General features: G+C 40.7%; 1 protein-coding gene across 1 annotated transcript in view; it reads right to left on the reverse strand.

Moving 5' to 3' along the window:
* The window catches only part of DCDC2 (doublecortin domain containing 2), a 68062-nt gene extending 50596 nt beyond the window's left edge, over nt 1-17466 (reverse strand). The window contains exons 1-4 of the mRNA XM_074146651.1: nt 17174-17466; nt 12301-12352; nt 11550-11552; nt 47-61 (exon numbers count right to left, since the gene is read on the reverse strand). Coding sequence (XP_074002752.1) covers nt 47-61; nt 11550-11552; nt 12301-12352; nt 17174-17466 — 363 coding nt within the window. The remainder of the gene's footprint in view (nt 1-46; nt 62-11549; nt 11553-12300; nt 12353-17173) is intronic.
* Between the last annotated feature and the right edge of the window lie 889 nt (nt 17467-18355).

The raw sequence follows: 18355 nt of genomic DNA on the forward strand, positions 1-18355 counted from the left end.
TAGCAAACACATACAACACATTGCACAATCTACTTTAGGTACTTACATCTTCCACTGTTGACTGTTGGCAAAACAAAACAAAACAAAATGATCAGCAGCCAAACCATTCCCTCAGGTATACCATCATATGTATACACATGAAAATTAGTTTTTGTAAGAAAACCATTTTGAGTTTGTGTGTGCATACCCACATGTATTATATCCATATCCATATATATATGTGTGTGTATACATACATACACCAATTTACTATAATTTTCATACAAAAATTTCTATTATGCTTATGTTCAGCTGACCACATGAAAGACTGAAGATCAACTAAAACCACGTTACTCATTTTTAGAACACTATAGACGCGCTTGCTCATGCAACGCTTCTAACTCAAAGAAGTGTTCCATTGGGACGAGAATGTTAACTTACATGGCATTACAGGGATATTGTCATTGAAACTGGCTATTCATGTAAGGACTCTGAACAACCTGCACGTTGCTTTGAAATAACACAAATAAAAAAAGAATGGTTTTCACTTCTTTCTTCAGAAATGTGTTAACCAATAAAAGGTAAAAAACTTAATCCTTAAAACGGAGATGTAGCAAAATTATGTGCATTTGTTTTGGTTGGTGTGAACCTATTTGTTGATCCCCATGCATAAACTTTTTGTTTCCACGAATGCTACATTATACTTTTCACACCTATTACTCTATAAATATAGACTGGAAAGCGGGACAGACCCAGCAAACCACCCAACCTCCTGTTGGCTACTCAGGCCTTGCAAGATGCCTGTGACATTTCAGAGAATCAATCCTTCTACATCAGAATAGTATACAGTTCATTAAATAGTATTTTAAATGCCCCCTGAACATACCATGCTGCATGTTTAGTTTCTAAAAAGGTGACTTTTACATACTTGAGAATAGTTTCAAATAGAAATGTGCCATTCTTAGCTTTTCTTTTCCCTCCAGTGTACATTAAATAATTAGAGATATGCTAAATACAGAGGTCTGGCAGCACTTTCACAGGCTGCCATAAAGACATAGGCTAGTTATGCAGAGCTAAAAAATGGTATGACTATCAGATTTATTTCCTCTTCTTACCAGAAGTGCCCCCCCATCAAAGGGGGCAACTGAGCAACTGCAAGATTTACAGGTTTACACATATTTATAAAGCCATACTGGATGACAGCAAAACAACAGTCAAAAAATGTAACCTCCCTGAACCAGATGCTCTAGGCTGGTTTGATTTATACAGGTTTAAGAGCTGGCCTTTTTTATTGATGTATTAATACAGTCTTGGGCGCTATGAACATCTTGCTCATTACTCACGTCACTTTGTAACTAACCTTTTGAAGTTTTAAATATTTCAACACAATGTCACATTCCAAATTTATCAGCTCATGCAATGAGCCATGGCTTTGCCAGTTTGTTACAATGGCCTGTTTGTTAATCAATGTGCTCAGGAAAATTGAGAACAAATATTTGCATTCCCCTAGGGCAGAACGGGGGTCAAAAGAACCAAAAACCCCATTTATACACACCATCATCACCCTCTGATGTGAAAGAAAGGAATGTTCAAGGTTCAGTGATCAAAAGCAAATTACAACGATAAGTTTTCTAAAGCCATTACAGCACAGGAAACATCTTATCTGTTTCATAGAAACATGACTTTTTTTAAATGGGCATTTTTATACAATTTGATAAAAGATGCAGAGTCAAACTCACTGAGGTGTTTGGTCAGTACAAAACCATTTCAGTCATCCTACGCAGTAATTAACCTGGATAATCTACATTTCCCTGGCTACTATGCATTGCTATATGGTACACTGGATAGTACAAAACAGCCTTGAGCAAGAGACTATTAGCCTTTCTCCTGATGTGGATACAAAGCACCACTCAAACTGCTATTAACTAAGCATATTTCCAAGCTTGCATATATAAGTCTCAACACCATGGCAGTACACGAACTTCTCAGCCCACATAAAGCACAGATGAGCCAGAAACAAACTATGCCAGAACAAACAGTGATGTACTGATTCAGGGAGCCTTCTAGACCTCCTAACAAAATCCCCAAAATATTTGAAGCCACTCTGTTCACCTCCAAGGTAAATCTCCCTCAGCCATGGTAAGTGAAATGGAGTTCATATCCCCTGTGCATCTGGGAGTAAGTCTCACCCCATCTAGCTGAGGGACTCTGGAAAGAAGTCCTAGACTCTGGAAAGAAAAATGTTTCACTTGGGATCTGTCACAGTTTTGGGGCACTTGGATTAAGGGCCAGACCTTCAGCTGGGATAAACCAGACAATGGCATGGCCTTATCTGCCCAGGAACCTAGCCTGTGTAGTGCTCCAAAACAGATCACACCTGTGTTGCTTCTGGATCCCAAGAATAGCTCCTATTTCTTCTTGGAGTTGCATGATGCTACACTCTACAGTGCTTATAACATACACAATGATAGGATTAACAGTGTAGATTTTATTCAAGCAAAATAGATCCTGATACTCATTTCTGTCACTGACATAATACTGCCAATTCTGACCATTTTTGCCTCTCATAATTTGTGTATTTTCCCCAAATTCCTTAGACTCATTTAAACCAAAAGGAACTCTCTGGCCCTCACGGCTGATCAGAAGGGCCTGAACCTGTGAACAGTGACAGCTGAAGAATGGAAAGCAACCCACCAAAAAAACTTTTTTTTTTCCCCCCATCATTTTTAATCAAAGGTAAAAGTTGTTAATGTTTCCATGTTAATCTTTCCAGTAAGTCAATTTGGTATGCAGCGGCAAGTTTTTAATGAGACTAACATGCCTCATTAAAAGCTCCGGTACTGGCATCTCTTCCCTTCCTCCCAGCATCCCCACAGACCAGAAAGAGCAGCTACCCTACAGAACAAGGCAGACATCTTAATCAAGGAAGAGACCAACTTTCAAGTTTCATATCAAACTCAATACAGACCACGAAATCTCCAGTGGCATGAACCAAAGCCTCTAAAAGACTTTCTGTTGCTCCAAAATCCATTAAATCCATCTGTAAGCAAGCTGTTAAATAAAATACTCAATTACACAATTCAGGTATACAGAACGATATAAAGAGAAATTTTATTAATTCACAGACCCAGTTAGAAAAAAGGACACAGCTTACATTCTAACTAGATGTCTGGTCAGTTCTTCTCTAATTCCTCCTGGTATTAGATTATGAACACTCAGGAAGAGTATCTGTTTTGTATGTCTTGTTGTGCTAATTATGTTACCAGGATACTAAATACCAAACAATGACATATAAAATTTAACTATTAAAGATGTTGCTCAGGAGATTAAAGAAGGATATCACATTTTTTAATATTTGCATTTTTATAGTCTTATTCCCTAAATTACACTTAAAGTAGAATTCCTAAGTGATTGAGCATCAGAAAATGAGAAATTCCTTACTTGGTCTGTGACACCAGTGGTAGAAGAAATCAAACTGGTCAGATTTGATGTAGCAAGAGGGTTTAGATTTGCATATTGGCACAGGAATATGAAGTGGACCTTTATATACAATTCATTTCCAGACATACAAGTATTTTGTTTACAGTACCCTTGGGTATCACAAATCGCATTTGTTTCTTTCTTAGTCTTAGAAAAGAATTAGGAAAGAACATCCTGTAAAGATAGATTTTTTTGACATCAAATGGCTGTAATTTGCACATGCTGGGATCATTTCTAATATCTATTCACACAATCTTTTACTCTCACAAAACTATCTCCTGTACAGAGAAAATATCAATGAACCATTTCTAATTGACAGTTAAAAGTCAAAGTGAATCAAGAGTCCACTCTTTGAAAAATGACAAGTTTTTTCTTATGATTAGACATGTACATTATTTGTCAGATCTGACAAATGCTGGGTTTGAAATAAAAAATAATTATAAATACAGAGATTTTTCATAGGAAAGTACTTGGAAAAAATATGCAAGTATGTTAGGTACAAGGTATATCCAGCATAAATATAATAAAATAATTTGTGAAATCAAGACAACATTATAAACTTCCAAAATTCAATTTTTACTAATTAATCCAATCATACTACTGCTGACAGATGAGTGGTGACTCCGCTGTCTAGTAACGAAGATGCCCTTAAAGGATGCTGAAGAAACAATTGCCATAAATTATACTAAAATAATTGACTTTTAAAATATGGAGGAACAGAGGGAAGCAGAGAAATGGCTACTCCTCAAAATACTTTTATAGCAACGTTTCACATACTTTTTTTTTTTTTTTTGAAAATTCTGATGGTAAATTCAGATCTACCATGTCTCACGCATTGTATTTTCCACCTTCCATCTCCCTGTCATGGTGCCCTCCTGTTCTGTCTGCACTGGATAACTAAGGAACCCTTCCTGGCCCAGGATCTCACCAAGAATGCAGTGGCCAACTGACCTAAGCTGTGATCTGCCAATTAACCATGTCAGGCCCACAAGACCCCACAGCAAGAGTGGTACTAAGCTGATGTGCTGCAGCTGGAGACCACCAGTAGAAGGTACATTCTGCCAGTGACAGTTTTGTTCTGTAGTCACGCTTCACCACAGGGACACACTCTGTGAAGTTCCATAGCAAGCAAACACACTCTACTCCATGTCCCAGCACGTCTGTGCCACCCAGTGTGTGACCAATGTGAGGACTGACAGGCATTGGATCAGAAAAAGAATCTAAAAAGTTTCAAAATGCTCAAACGCTCATTCAAACCCTTGTAATTATCAAGTGTTTTCACTAGAGAGAGATGTTCTGGGCTTGCATGCCAATACAAATATTCAGGTCATACATGTATGAAAGCTTTGAGGAATCTTTACTAATCCTCTGAAGAATCATTAGTAGAAATATTGATTATTCCATTCTACAAATACTCCTCCAAATACGACCACACCTAAACCACCAGATAAAAGAAGCAGCTGCAATTGAAATAGAGTTATGGAACAATAAAATATGTTTATGTAAAACAGTGGAAAAAAGTGATGAATCACTAGAAAAATGTGACCCGGCCACAACGACTACATGTGAGGCAACAGACCTGCAGAAAGGTACCCAGGCTGAACATGGGAAGAACTTGGAGCTGGAAAGGTAGGACAAGACTCAGTGGGTGGTGGGCAGAGAGTCCTGAGTGCATCCCTTGCACCAGGGCCCCTGACACGCTCAATCTGACAGTCCAAGAGCCATACGCAGCCACTTCTAACGCTAAATGCCAGCACTCTGGAATGAACCCACCACTCAAAGAACTGGGTAAAGTGACCCTTCCTCAATGAGCCACACACTTGGCCTACAACCAACCAGCTCTTACAACGTCCATGTTCATACTTACTGCCCTACAGCAGTTCCCAGTTGACGGGTAATAATGTTATAAACACAGCGTAAGTAGGCAAATGTTATAAAATTGTGGACCAGGATGTGTCCATCACTTAAACATCATAGAAGACAGTGGTGAACCTAAGGAAAGGAGTCTACATCATTCTTATCTCGCTACAGTATAGAGCTAATTTTTGATGTGCCTTATGCAGAGAAAGACATATAAGTAGAGTTTTCTTAAATAACTTTATAAATGCTTTTCTAGAATATAAGCCGGTAAAAAAATTCAAGTGGAACACAAATGACAATGAATCTTGAGCAGCACAAAAAATATGTGTCAGAGCTTGCCACACAATCACCTTGTCCTAGAAGCCTAGGAGAAAAGGTGAAGTGCAGACAAAAAACCTCAATGTTTTTACTACCTAAGAAAATCTGCCTGCTATCAACAAAGGGCAAATCTATCCATATGGTCAGTAAGGCAGCTTAATGCAGGTCTACTGTGAACTTTTGGTAATTCATGCTGTTTCATACAGATACTATAACCTTCCTTTTTTCTTTCAGTTGCTAGAGACTCATTCTTCCAATATCAAAATGCATCTGCTTTTCTTAGGTGCCTGCAATTCTTTGCTTTTACAATAACACCTTGCAAACTCTGTTTACTTCAGTGTGTTCAAAAAACTGTTGGCCATAAGAAGTCAAAGAAGAAAAGAGGTTTCAGCTGAACACGTTTTTGTAAAACAAAGATTTTAAAACAAGTAGCTGCCTACAGGATTTGCAAATACAAAAACTCAGTTAATTCCTCAGCAGCTTACCCTGCCCCAATGACAAGTAAAATTCATCCTTTTGAGTGCACAGGGAGAGACCATCTAGATCAGAGATAGTGCTTAGAGAACTTTAAATGTCCGTACTTTACACATTATAATTGGAACGTAACATTCAGTACCTTCTACAAACAATTAAGCTTATAATAAACAAACAGTAACTCTGTTGATCCATACTTCCTCAAGAGATTAATTGTTAGATTCCTCAAGCACATCATTTAAAATGTATTTGTACTTGCAGATCATGTTCAGTACAAAAGGGATCTCTCTTGCAAAACAAGAAGCTCCGTTGCCAAAAGAAGTGATGGATGGAAACATACCTGAGGAATAGTTTGCACTAAAGCTTTAACTTGGGTCAAGATGAAATCTTTTTACTACTTTCCCTACCAGTTAACATGTAAAAAGCTTTGAGACATATCATTACGGCGTGAGAGCTCTGCCAATGGATTTAAAACAGCCAAGAGCCTGGCTGCCATCTGCTGAGACTGACACAATTTTCCCATGCTTCTAGGACAAGTGTCTTCTTTCACCCTTACTGCTGCCCCTGGTTGAAAGAGGGAGAAGGCAGAAATGTGAACTTACTCTCCACCCCTGCTCTCTCCCCAAAAAGTCTAAACTACGATGGGATGTGACAATTCTAGGGGATTAGCTTGTTGCAGAGGCCATCAAATGGAAATGGAAAAACCAGACTTTTCCTAGGAAACTTGCTCCAGCCTTCCAGGCAGAAAAACTACTACAATGCTACAGTGCAAGAGACATGTCATCACTTATCTGCCAGGATAAACAGCAAAACAGAAGGGAAAGAGTACTGCCATGTCAGTAAAATGCTTGAGCCAGAAGGAGAGCAAAGTACAAGCAGGCAAGAAAGTGCCTGATACACATAAGGATGGATGAAGCGAAAAGAGACAGAGATGTGGCTTTAAAATCCCACCAGCTCTAGCAGCATGCAGCAGGGGATAACTTGTGAGGATGTGCTTGATAATTGCTCAAATGCTACTGCATCAAGATTATCTCAGAAACCAGAGAACTGAAACTGGAGGTTAATGTGAAACTAAGCAAATTGCAGACTGATATTCTGAAGTGAAAAGGATCTTGGAGGCCTCTCCCATTATAAACTTCCTTTCTTCTGCACAGTTACCAGTTTTCTCTTAAACTACTCCCTTCATCACATGCATAAGTACGACAGTCTGAGGAAGATTTCCAAAAGCAAAAATGGTATCAAGGCACCTAACTATCCTCAAAATCCAGTGACACTTGAAACACCACAACTACCAGTGGTATTTTTGCATAACCAACAGTATCCCATCTCCTTCCTGGCCCTGGGCATGGCTCAAAGTCTACTGAAGTCAGTGATCACTGAACTGCAGGCATCACATGAACTGACACTACTGGAACGCCTGCTGCTTAGAAACATTTAATAAATGTTCAGCATCATTTTCATGCACTTTTATCATAAATCACATCATCCTGCAATAAGACGTCAGAGTGACCCTCCCTCATTCATCATCCTAAACTGATACTGGTCTATATACAATGCTTCACCCAGAAGAATAAGGCTATAAGATTAAGTCCATATCTGGGGTAGATTGGTGAAAAAAAAGTAGCTGTTTTCCAACAGCTGAGCATTTGGCCCATTTATTTCAGTTTTTTGGAGGTCTTAGGCTGGTAAACAGCTAGATTTTAAGAAACTAGACACTGAATTAAAGAAATCTATCATTGATATCAGAAATATTAACAGATAATGAGATTATTTCATTGAAGAACACCTTGAAACCTGATTTGTATCAGTAGTAGAATGACTATGGGCTTTTTAAATAATATTTTTTAAAAGCCCCAACTCTGATTGATGGTTGGACCTCACAGACCAAGACAACATTTATTCTGCGAGATTTTAAAAGCGTTATTACTGTCATACTTCAACTGTTCTTAATGATTATTTTAAAAAGAAAAGCCTTCAAAATTAAACTGCTCTGTGCAGTTGTTACACTCAAGCTTTCTTGCATTGCTCTGCTTATGTGCTTTTGGATGATGACACCACTGATGGGGAACATGTAATAATACACTTTTTCCATCTCATCCATCTTTCACCAAAGACAGCCTACGGTGAAATCAGTTACTGCTATTATAATTAGGTATTTGGTGGTATAGACCCTCATCTATAATTCTATCGGCTTATGCGGAAAAAAATGTATCCTCCCAAACTATTCCAACACTGACCCATCTTACAGACAATCACATCTATTTGCATGTTCCGCTTCTCACATTAAATAGATGGACAGCAATTGATGAATTACACAACATTACGTAGTTGATTCATTGCTGTGTTGTAACATAAAGACCTTATTGACCAAACCTTTCCCCAGAGCTCCTGTTGTCAGTTGTAGAGGACACACAGAAAATACAGGCGCTTACTAGCTGTAAACCCTTGTTAGCTCCAAACATGTCAGGCAAGGCAAGGTGCACCTTACAGGCCAACAGGACCGTGGTATTTGAGAAGCTCCAGCTAAAACTGAACCAGGGCATATCAGAGAGAAGTAATACTGCTCTCAAATGTTAAATCTCATCCTTACAAGAACAGACGCTAAAGGATTTCATTAGATGAGTTTTCAGAATCCATGAGATGGGAGAACTTTCCTTAATTATTTTTTTTCCTCCCCCCTGACCCTGGAACACCTTCCTTTCGAAATCAGATTCACAGATTTCACTAAAGACAACAAACGTGTTTCCGATGGACTACTTATTCTGTCTTGCCACTCCATGAGAAAAGTGAGAAGAGATTTTAGTAAGAAATTAATGCTTTATACTTACTATCTATTTTTCTTTATGAATGTAGGTCACTGTATGTACACCATATCTCGAACATGAATTTTTTGTTTAATTCTAGTTTGACACACATTTCCTAGTTACATGCAAATTTAAAATAATTGAGATGCTGCCTTCAAAGAAAAAATATTAAAGTACTACCAAAAGCAGATGTCAAACATTTGGCAGTTTAACTAACACAAAAGAAAACCTACAGCTGCATACAAATACAGAATCTACAGCTGCTGCATAAAGTTCTCTTCCTTTTGCCTTCCTCCTTACTAACCAGAACCAGAACTAGATATTTGTCATTGCTTTACTGGAGAAAAACCTGCATCGAGAAACACTCATCAGTTAGGAAATGCCAAATTAAATGTGCTTCATACAACCAGAGCTGATACCCTTGTATCTAAGAACGATGATATCAACTTTAATCACTGAACATGAATTTCTCAACCGCTATTTCTGTGCTATGTTTTTAAAGCTTTCAGATCCTTGATCTATGCCACTATGCAGGTACCACCAGGCCAGCATCAATTTGCTTCCAAAATTTGGTCTAGAGCAAGCCAGCTCCAAGACCATCTCCTTCTGTGTGCAACAAAAAATGCTGCACCAATTCCTAACACACCACCAGCACTCAGGAGTACTATGGCACAAGGTGTAATTCACAAATTCACCTTGCTGTGCTTGCAGGACTGAGCCATAAATTTCTTTAGCAATATTGTCCTTCACACATGCACTGATTATTTTTTTTTTCTTCTTTTAATGAAACAAAGAGGGAGGATTTTAATTCTGAAATTCAATCTAAAATAATACCTTACAAAAGCAAAATACCATCTAGCATCAAAAACTGCTTATAGGCTCCATGGGAAAACATGATTTTTTTGTGTGCTGATGCAAATCCAGCAGAATCAAGAGAACACTGCTGCCCCTCCTGGTCCTAAAACACATCTAGGCTTTTGATCTCTAAGTGAATGCCTGAAACAAAGTAAAACCAGAACTTGCTTCCTCACATCATTTTAGTATAAATACATTTAGGCATTAAAACTTGTTATTAGCCTCCTGAAAGTTCAGTCCTAAGACTAAATCATTAGAGCATGAAAACAACTGTGCTATTCATAAACCGAGATAAAAATCTGTAGACTATGACTAGGTTTCATCTCATTTTTATGACTCCTCTCCCCACATAAATCTATCACACAAAGTTAAACTCAACATGGGGAGTTAAGGTCTCCACAGAGACTGTGGAGATTGCAAACATAAGTCAAATAGGAAGAAAGCAAGCTGAGATAACAGATGGTTTATACCGACTCACTTCAAAGCCCTGAGAGATGGCTGAAAGTGTTAAGATAATATACGAGCACTGATTCCAAAAGAAATAACAGAAGCCTTTTTTACCAAACATGCAACTGTAAGTGAAAAACCCACAACTTCTACAATTACTTCTCTAACTGCACAGAATTTCTATTATAACAAGAATCTTCTAAGGATTTGCAGCAAAATTATCGACCTTAAAACGAGCCTTAAAGTAACAAGCCTGTGGTTGTCCTGATAACTAGCAGTACCAGGAGACTTGGTTAACAGCCTTCCATGAAGAAAACCACCTGTTCAGCAAAGGGCACATGGAATTACTCACACAGTGCACTATTAATGGGAGTCACACATCATAGTAAATGCAGACCACTGCATTTTCAGAAATAATCAGAAGCAATTTCCTCAGGTTCTTTTTCTTGTCCTAGATATGTAAGAATAATTTTCTTTTTCACCCCGTTACTGTTCTAGCATAAAATATGGTGCTACCCACACATTCAGGTATTCAGGAGAAATAGTAAAGACTGGTCATACATCCAAAGGTGGGACTTTTGGTTCAGAACTATTTTATGTGTTGAAGGTTCAGGTAAGTGCAATACTGCTACCATACAAAAAATTTACCTTCTCCCCCAAATTATAATCTCTTACTTAGATCACAATTAAAAGTGAGATGAATTACTTGATTCTCTGCCTGTGCACCCTGCAAGTCATTAGTTTCAGTAAGATTCACAAAACTTGATCAGCGGAGACTCAGGACTGGAATAAGAAAATGCCGGAGGTCAAAAATGGAATTTATGAATTACAGACATGGGGAAGCTTATATAGTGCAAATGTGAAGGTGTGTTGCTCAGTTTTATAAACGTCAGCGACAGAAAATAATACTGCTGTGTCATCAGTGCTTAATTAACTTTTCTTATCTCTTAAAATTGTTCTCTTTCCTTTGTAAAAAAGACCCAGAACAACAGGGAGACATGAATGGCTACACAAAACCAACAAAGCTATCCCTACAATGTTCTGGTCAATTGCATAAATAAACAAACTGGGAAAAAATCCAACTTAGAGTAAATTTATACGGTACTTGCAGTAGTATATCAAATCTCCAACTCAAATTTGATTTTCCTGTTGATTGTGCCCATTTGAAAGAAAAAAAAAAATATGGGTTACAAAGTTATGATCCACTATAAAATACAGGTGTCATATTTAATAACCTCTGAGTAAGAAGTATCCGAGTATCACAGTAAAATGTCATTAGGGCACGAAGGCCTCAATTTTGAGGGTCTGAGGTGTCCTACTGTCTGAAGACACCTGCTACACAAACCATTAAAATGCTGGACACATAGCATGAATGCACAAGGCAAAAGAAATTGAAAAACAAGTGAGCTGATGTGTTTTGTCCGGTAGAAGATACAGTTCAAATGTTTGTTAGGAATCATTGCTGTCTCCATACACAATAAAATAGTAAAACTAATGCAGTCACGCATCTCACAAAAATCCACAGACTGTTTTCTGAAGCCTGTAGCTATCTCTTCAGGCTACAACATCACACTGAGAAACAGGTGAAGAGAAACAGGTGAGCTTGAAGAACTATGGACTAGAAATAGTTAGAAGTTTACAACTGATACTGGCAGTAGCTGGGAAAAGCATTTCAAATAAGTGAGATTTTTTCAAATACAAATGTCCCTTCTCCAGGGAAAATACCAAGTTTTGAAGAAAAATTCCTGGTTCAAAACTCCCAAAATTCTCATTCCCACCATCTTTTTCTGTATGAAGGAGGGCTCCCTTAGGTTTATGATCAGATCCAATGAAGACAACAGCAGATCTTCTTTACTGAAAGTTTTTAACTGGCTGTAGCAATTCGGAAAGCTCAGTGGAAGACAATCAGTGCATCACGCTCAGAGCCATCACAGTAGTAATCACTGAAATAATATGTTCAGAATGGTAGATAATGGTATTATTATTAAACATAATAAATAGATATAAAAAAATCAGGCATAAATGCAGGCATGTCACTAACATTAACTGCAGGTTGACTTCTGAAATATTTCAGGCATCCTACCTCATTATTGATTTCAGCGGGTTTTTTCTTTGTTTCTCCAATGTCCAAATAGCTGTGGAAGGAAAACAGTTGATTATTTACAGAAGCATCTAACTTGCATAATACAAATATTTCTACACTTTTTTCATACATGAAGCTTTTAAAATTTATCATGCCTCAAAATAACATAAAAAATAACTAATTCAATATTTTAATGAAGGAGTGTTAACATAAATCTGTAGGCTAGCCCTCTGGACTAATACAAAAGACAGGGAAGAACCAACCATCTGCCTTCAAGTCACTGTTGATTAGAACAAACTATCAACAAGTGCCTTGTCAGAAAGAAGCTCACATACTACTGTGAGGTGGATCAATAAATCTCAGCACAGTATCAACTTACCACAGTTTTCAAGGTCATCATCTTGCCTCTTAGTTTCTCACAGGAAGTCCCTGACAGATTTAAAGCTTTTCTTCATACTCATGTTTAACCCAGGGCACCAGCTAAAGTTTAAAAGGATCTACACCACTTGTGTTTCAACAGGACGTGGACACATCTGAACACTGTATATCCTGGCTTCTCGTGATTGTGATGAACCAATTTCACAACTATTTTATAAACAGACAAAATACAAGCCTCAACTAGACAAGAAAACAAAACACACCTATTTGAACAATACTGCTCTCCATCAGAGTACATATTCCCACAGAAACATTGCATTAACACAAAATTGTTAGTTAAAACACACAGTGATGGATTAGCTGTACATTGCCTTTCCAAAGAAAGGGAATTAAATGAGCCTTCAAGCATGAGTAACCCATAGACTGGCAAAAAGGCAACTGTCCAGGTACCCAGATGACACTAACTCCTGTCCCTTGTCAGCACTCTGAGAGCCATGAGAGTGGTTCTTCTCACGAATGCAGCTCTCAGTAGCTGCTGGTACTGCAAGATCTCAGCACTGCAGGAAGAGATACCTTATTAGGCAGTTACAACTCAGTGGCGCAGCACGTTTCAGCACCTTCTACCAAGAGCTAAACATGAGAACAACAATGGCTGGGGCATCTATTCTACACTGAGAGCATCTAACCCAACATCAGGTGATGGGCATTTGTTAAAAGTTTTCCCTATTCCCACTTTCAGTGGGAAACCACAGGTGCTTTGCCAGGCTTTTAAGACTAGAAGACCCTATTTGAGAACATCCAGCGTACCTGATGGCAACATCAGTGCAGGCTCACCAAAAGACCTCAAGGCTTGCAATGCATCTATAGCTCTCCAGTAAGGTCATGCTCTGTAGCTAATGACTGGGATAAGATTTGTTTGGCAGAGGAAACTTTCCTGCCTGGCCAAAGATGAGAATTCATGGGACCTGGGAACCAAAAAAACCCAAACCAACACATCATTCATTCTTTGAAGGAATGGCAATCATTTATCAAGGGACCACAGAATGGTCACAAGGATTTCAAGGCTTCAGTGTGTGGGGACAGTAAGATACACTAAGGCTTCCAGGCAATGCTTGAAAGTGAATGCCAATGCTTTGGGAAGGGTAAATGTAGCAATGTAGAACAATGTTTAAAAACAAAGTGTCCAAGCTTCCTGTTTAAAAACAAATAAAAACAACTGCAGGCTTCTCCATGTGAAAAGGAAAGAAAGAGTTCTCTTGAGGCACACACACCCACAAAAAGAAGTCTTAAAGCCTACAAGACTGAAAAGAAATAAATTCCTCAAACAAAATAGTTCCAACAGCCTGTAACAACAGCTGCTGATTGTGGTTCTTGTTTTCTGGGCATCTGTGAATTACTTTGAGGAGAACTAAGGAAAAGGACAAAGAAAAGCAAATATATAGTTAGAGGCTTAAATTCACTATGCAGAGGTCTGGGCATTCAGCTGTCAAATTTCAGGGATTCACCAATCTGAAAAGGTCTAAATAGGGCCAAAGTCTTTTCTTGAGACAATGGAACTCAAAAAAAAAATCCAGACCAAAAACTTTACAAAAGTATTCCCACTTGCTAAGAAAGCAGAACTACTTCTACTCAATGACTATCCAAGCCAGTCATGAAACTACAGTGTTGTTTAAAGAGACGCTGCTGGAGGGAGGACCATCTACCATTCACTAATGAGCACAGACACAGGTAAACGGGCAAAGGAAGGTTGAAGGTAGAGTAGCATGCTCAAAAAAAGCTAAAAATCGAAATCAGCTCCAGTGTAGACAATTTTCTTTCAGGAAGCTGACACTCATAGAAGACTCCACAGGGGTGCTGGCCTGAACATGCATTCTCAGTCACCACTGCAGCAACTACAACATACCAACACACCTCACTGCATATACACCAAAAAAGCACGTATTCACTTAGCACACCTGTAAATGACAAAACAAGCTGGGAAACATTATATATTATGAAAATTCCCAACACTGGCTAATAATTCCTCCTTTAAAGAAGAAATATGCATATTTTTCTAAAAGCAGAATTTCTAAATGCTGATTATTTTTATTTACAAAATGAACAGTTTATAAAGACTATGTGCCCTCATAGGTATCTATCTCAAGACGTAAAGATTCAGGGCTTGGAATGACAGAGGTTCATGTGCTAAAGGTGAGTGCAGTTTAGTCTAGAATTCACTGCAGACAGGGAAGAAAGATTCAGTTCTCAGTATGAGGCGTCTGAGAAGAAACAAATGCACTGCTTGAAGTGGAGCCATGACACTTTCAGCTTCTGCTGTTCCTTGGCTTTCCATTATGCTCCCACACATTGGTGGTACAAGGCTCCATTTCAAAGTTCAGCCCCGCATAGTCTGTCACAGCAATGAATGCGTCCAACAGGCGTCACTGCAAAAAAAGTTGTAAAAAATGTACAAACTTCTTGCTGCTATCAGAACCAGACTCAGATCCTTTAGGGAAGATGCTTTGGTCTCCCACAGCTGTAACTGCTTTATCTTTGCCTGTGACACATACACAAACATATGCTCTTTTCTTCAATTCCTACAATTCCTTTCAGAAAACTGTGCCTCTCAATTAACCCCTCCTCTCCTCTGACTTTTCTGGCTAAGATGCCTCCCTAATCATCATTCTGTCTACAACCCAGTTAAGAACAAGATCAACATTAAGTCCTTCAGCCTGTCTTACATAATGCTTGCAAAAGCACTGCCAACATATACAGCACTATATAAATAAATACTAACAGTGAAGAACTCCCAACTCTGAACATAGAAATGGAAAAGATCTCAAGTCATCCCATTCATCCTCCCTACAGAACGGGACTACAGCATACTATCAAGGGATATATGAAACAGCCTACTTTTACCAAGTCCTCTAGGTTCGCTTTTCTTAAAGTACTCTCTTTGTTGACCTTAAATATTTAGGTATGTTGTTGCATGTTGCAACCAGAAGAGTCTGAAAAGCTCTCACCGTAAAACCCAGACCACAAAAAATTACAAAGAAATGCTTTTTCCCACCCAAAATAAATCCAGATGCCCAATCCAAATGCCCAATTCTCTACACGGTGCATACTAATGCCAAACGCTTGCTTACTTTCAGCCTGTCTGACAAACATAAAACACATTTAGGGAGGTGAAACATGATGTGCTGACAACTAACAACTTTAAGCCATCCACAGAATCACAGGTTTAAATACCAAAAAGATACAGTACATCATTCTTGAGAGTTGAGCACTGCATTTGACATGGAAGAGAGCACAGAGGGAAAGGGGCTTATATTTAGCCTGTCATACATCTTTCTTTGTAGCTTTGCCACTGAAGTGCAAGAAGCTTCAATAAATCACAGAATCGCAGAATCACAGAGTGATATGGGGTTGGAAGGGACCTCTGGAGATCATCTACTCCAACCCAACCTGTCAAAGCAGGTCCACCAAATCTTCAGAAGCAGCCAGTGACAAAAACAGCAAGAGTGCTGATAGAGATTCTGTTCTTTACACAGTTTCGTCCTGAAACATAATGAGCTCTCCTGAAAAATGTAGTGCCCTCAACTCTACAAAACCAAAATGAGTAAGCTCCTGTAAAGCTGGTAGTTTAGCATATAAATTCCCAACCACCTCCAGAAAGGGGCTGTTAATTTTGAGATTTTTTTAATTCAACTGTAAGAAAAATACCCACAAAGCCTGAACAAAACATATGAAGCAATTGAGACTATAAGATTCACTCCTAGAATTAGCAACCATTACTGATCACATGCAGAGCCACTCGGGAAACGTACCTAAAAGCCTAGATCTCCTCCTCGATATTCTCCCAGTCATTCACTAGAAAACAGAGAAACTGTCAGCTTAATTCTTGGTGTCCAGGCAGGGAAAAGAAAGCTAACAGTCATCTTTTAAATAACAGGAGGGACTCAACTATTCTGGTCATAAAACAGCTATATACCTACCCAAAATGAACAGAAGTGATGGAGAGGTGGATAGCTCAGTAGAATATTTGAGATTTTTTAGAAAATAAGCAAGAAACCAAATGTTGGGAATTAAATTCCCAGGCTCATCAGCTTCACGGCAGGACTGCCAACACTCCACCTTTCTACAGCTTCTCCCTGTTATCACCGGACCACTGGATACTGACACTCGCCTCCCATATAAGCACACACATCACATCAACATGCCATCACCGCATGTCCTTCGGGTTAACGGGCTGTTTCTCCTACTGTCATGTCAAGGTGATGGCACTATGTGACTGATAGTAACAGCAGCCTGTGGCTCACCTCTAAAGCTCTTTTGCAGGTGCATGTGTTAGAAGTACCTTTCTTTTTGCCTTGGGTCACAGCCTTAAGTCCTCTTCCCTCAATGCCTAATAAAAGGGGTGGGGTGGGGGGTCCTCTGAAGTATTGCCACAGTGCCAAGACCCAAATGCTGATATTCAAGTTCTGTATAAATCTTACGTTACTTTTTAGCCACTCACTTGAGTTTCTTGAAGGCTTCCCTGCCACCAGCCACATACTGCTCTCCACTTTGAAGCTCCTCCAGCTGCCGGACACGATGCCCACCCCGAGGGGTATAGATGTTACGCACAGCTCCAAAGGGTGCCTTCACCCCGCCTGTCACCTCTTTCAGGAATACTTCGAAGTTGGACACTTTCTTCTCATTGATGACAATACGGCGCCCGGGGAAGAAAGGGTCCCCGTTGCGATACACCAACACGCTCTTCACCATCGGCTGCGAGAGCCACGACCCCTTCGTGCCGGGACTAGTCATGCTGGGTGGCTTCCGACCTTCTGCACAGCCCAAGCCACCCCGACGCCCTGCTTGCACCTCTTCACTCAGGAGAGGGTCCCTGCCTGAGGAGAACCCGTCTCGCCCCCGCCCTGACGACTCCCTGCCAGGGGCGAGGCGCCCACACACCCCCACGCCGGGGGCCTGGGCACCAGGGCCCACCTCCAGGGAGGCAGAGGAGGGATCACAGCCTCCCCCCGGGGCTTGCGGCGCAGCTCTGCCCGGCCTTCCCACAGCGGCTCCTCCTAGGCAACCCGCTCTTGCGGCTCCGCGGCGCCTGGGGAGGGTAACGCGGATCACGCTAACCCAGGCGAAAAAACACATTGCAGGGAAGCGGATCCGACAGGGCAGGAGACGGGACGGCAGGGGAACCGTGGCCTCCCAGGGTCTTTATCCTCCGCCTCTGCCATCACGGGAAGCGGCTTGCCGCTACCGCCCTGGCGTCCTCGGGAAACTTCACCCCGCCGGTGCCCGTTCTGCCCCCTGCCCAGCCAGGCGACAGCCCGCCGGCCCCTCGCAGGGGACAGCACAAGACACGGCTGAATTATTCACCAGGCGATGGCTGGGGGAGGGAGGACGAGCAGGCGTCGTGCCCAGAGGCAGAGGGACACGGGGGCAGAGGGAACCCGGACCAAGGGCCCCGCAGCGGGGCGAGGGAGGGAAGACCCCGCTCTGCCACCGCCTCCTCCTCCCCGGCGGCCCAGGCGCTGCCTACTGCCGCCTCTCTCCGGCAGCGCGCCGGGGCTCCCCGCCACAAGGGAAGGGCCGGCCGGCTGAGCCGCCCTGAGGGGGAAGCAGCGGCGGCGAGACGTTGAACCGGCTCAGGGCTGTCACAGCGAGGACGGGCGGCGCGGCGGGGCCGGGCCGGGCG

This window comes from Numenius arquata, chromosome 4 (assembly GCF_964106895.1).
Source record: "Numenius arquata chromosome 4, bNumArq3.hap1.1, whole genome shotgun sequence".
Taxonomy (NCBI): Eukaryota; Metazoa; Chordata; class Aves; order Charadriiformes; family Scolopacidae; genus Numenius; species Numenius arquata.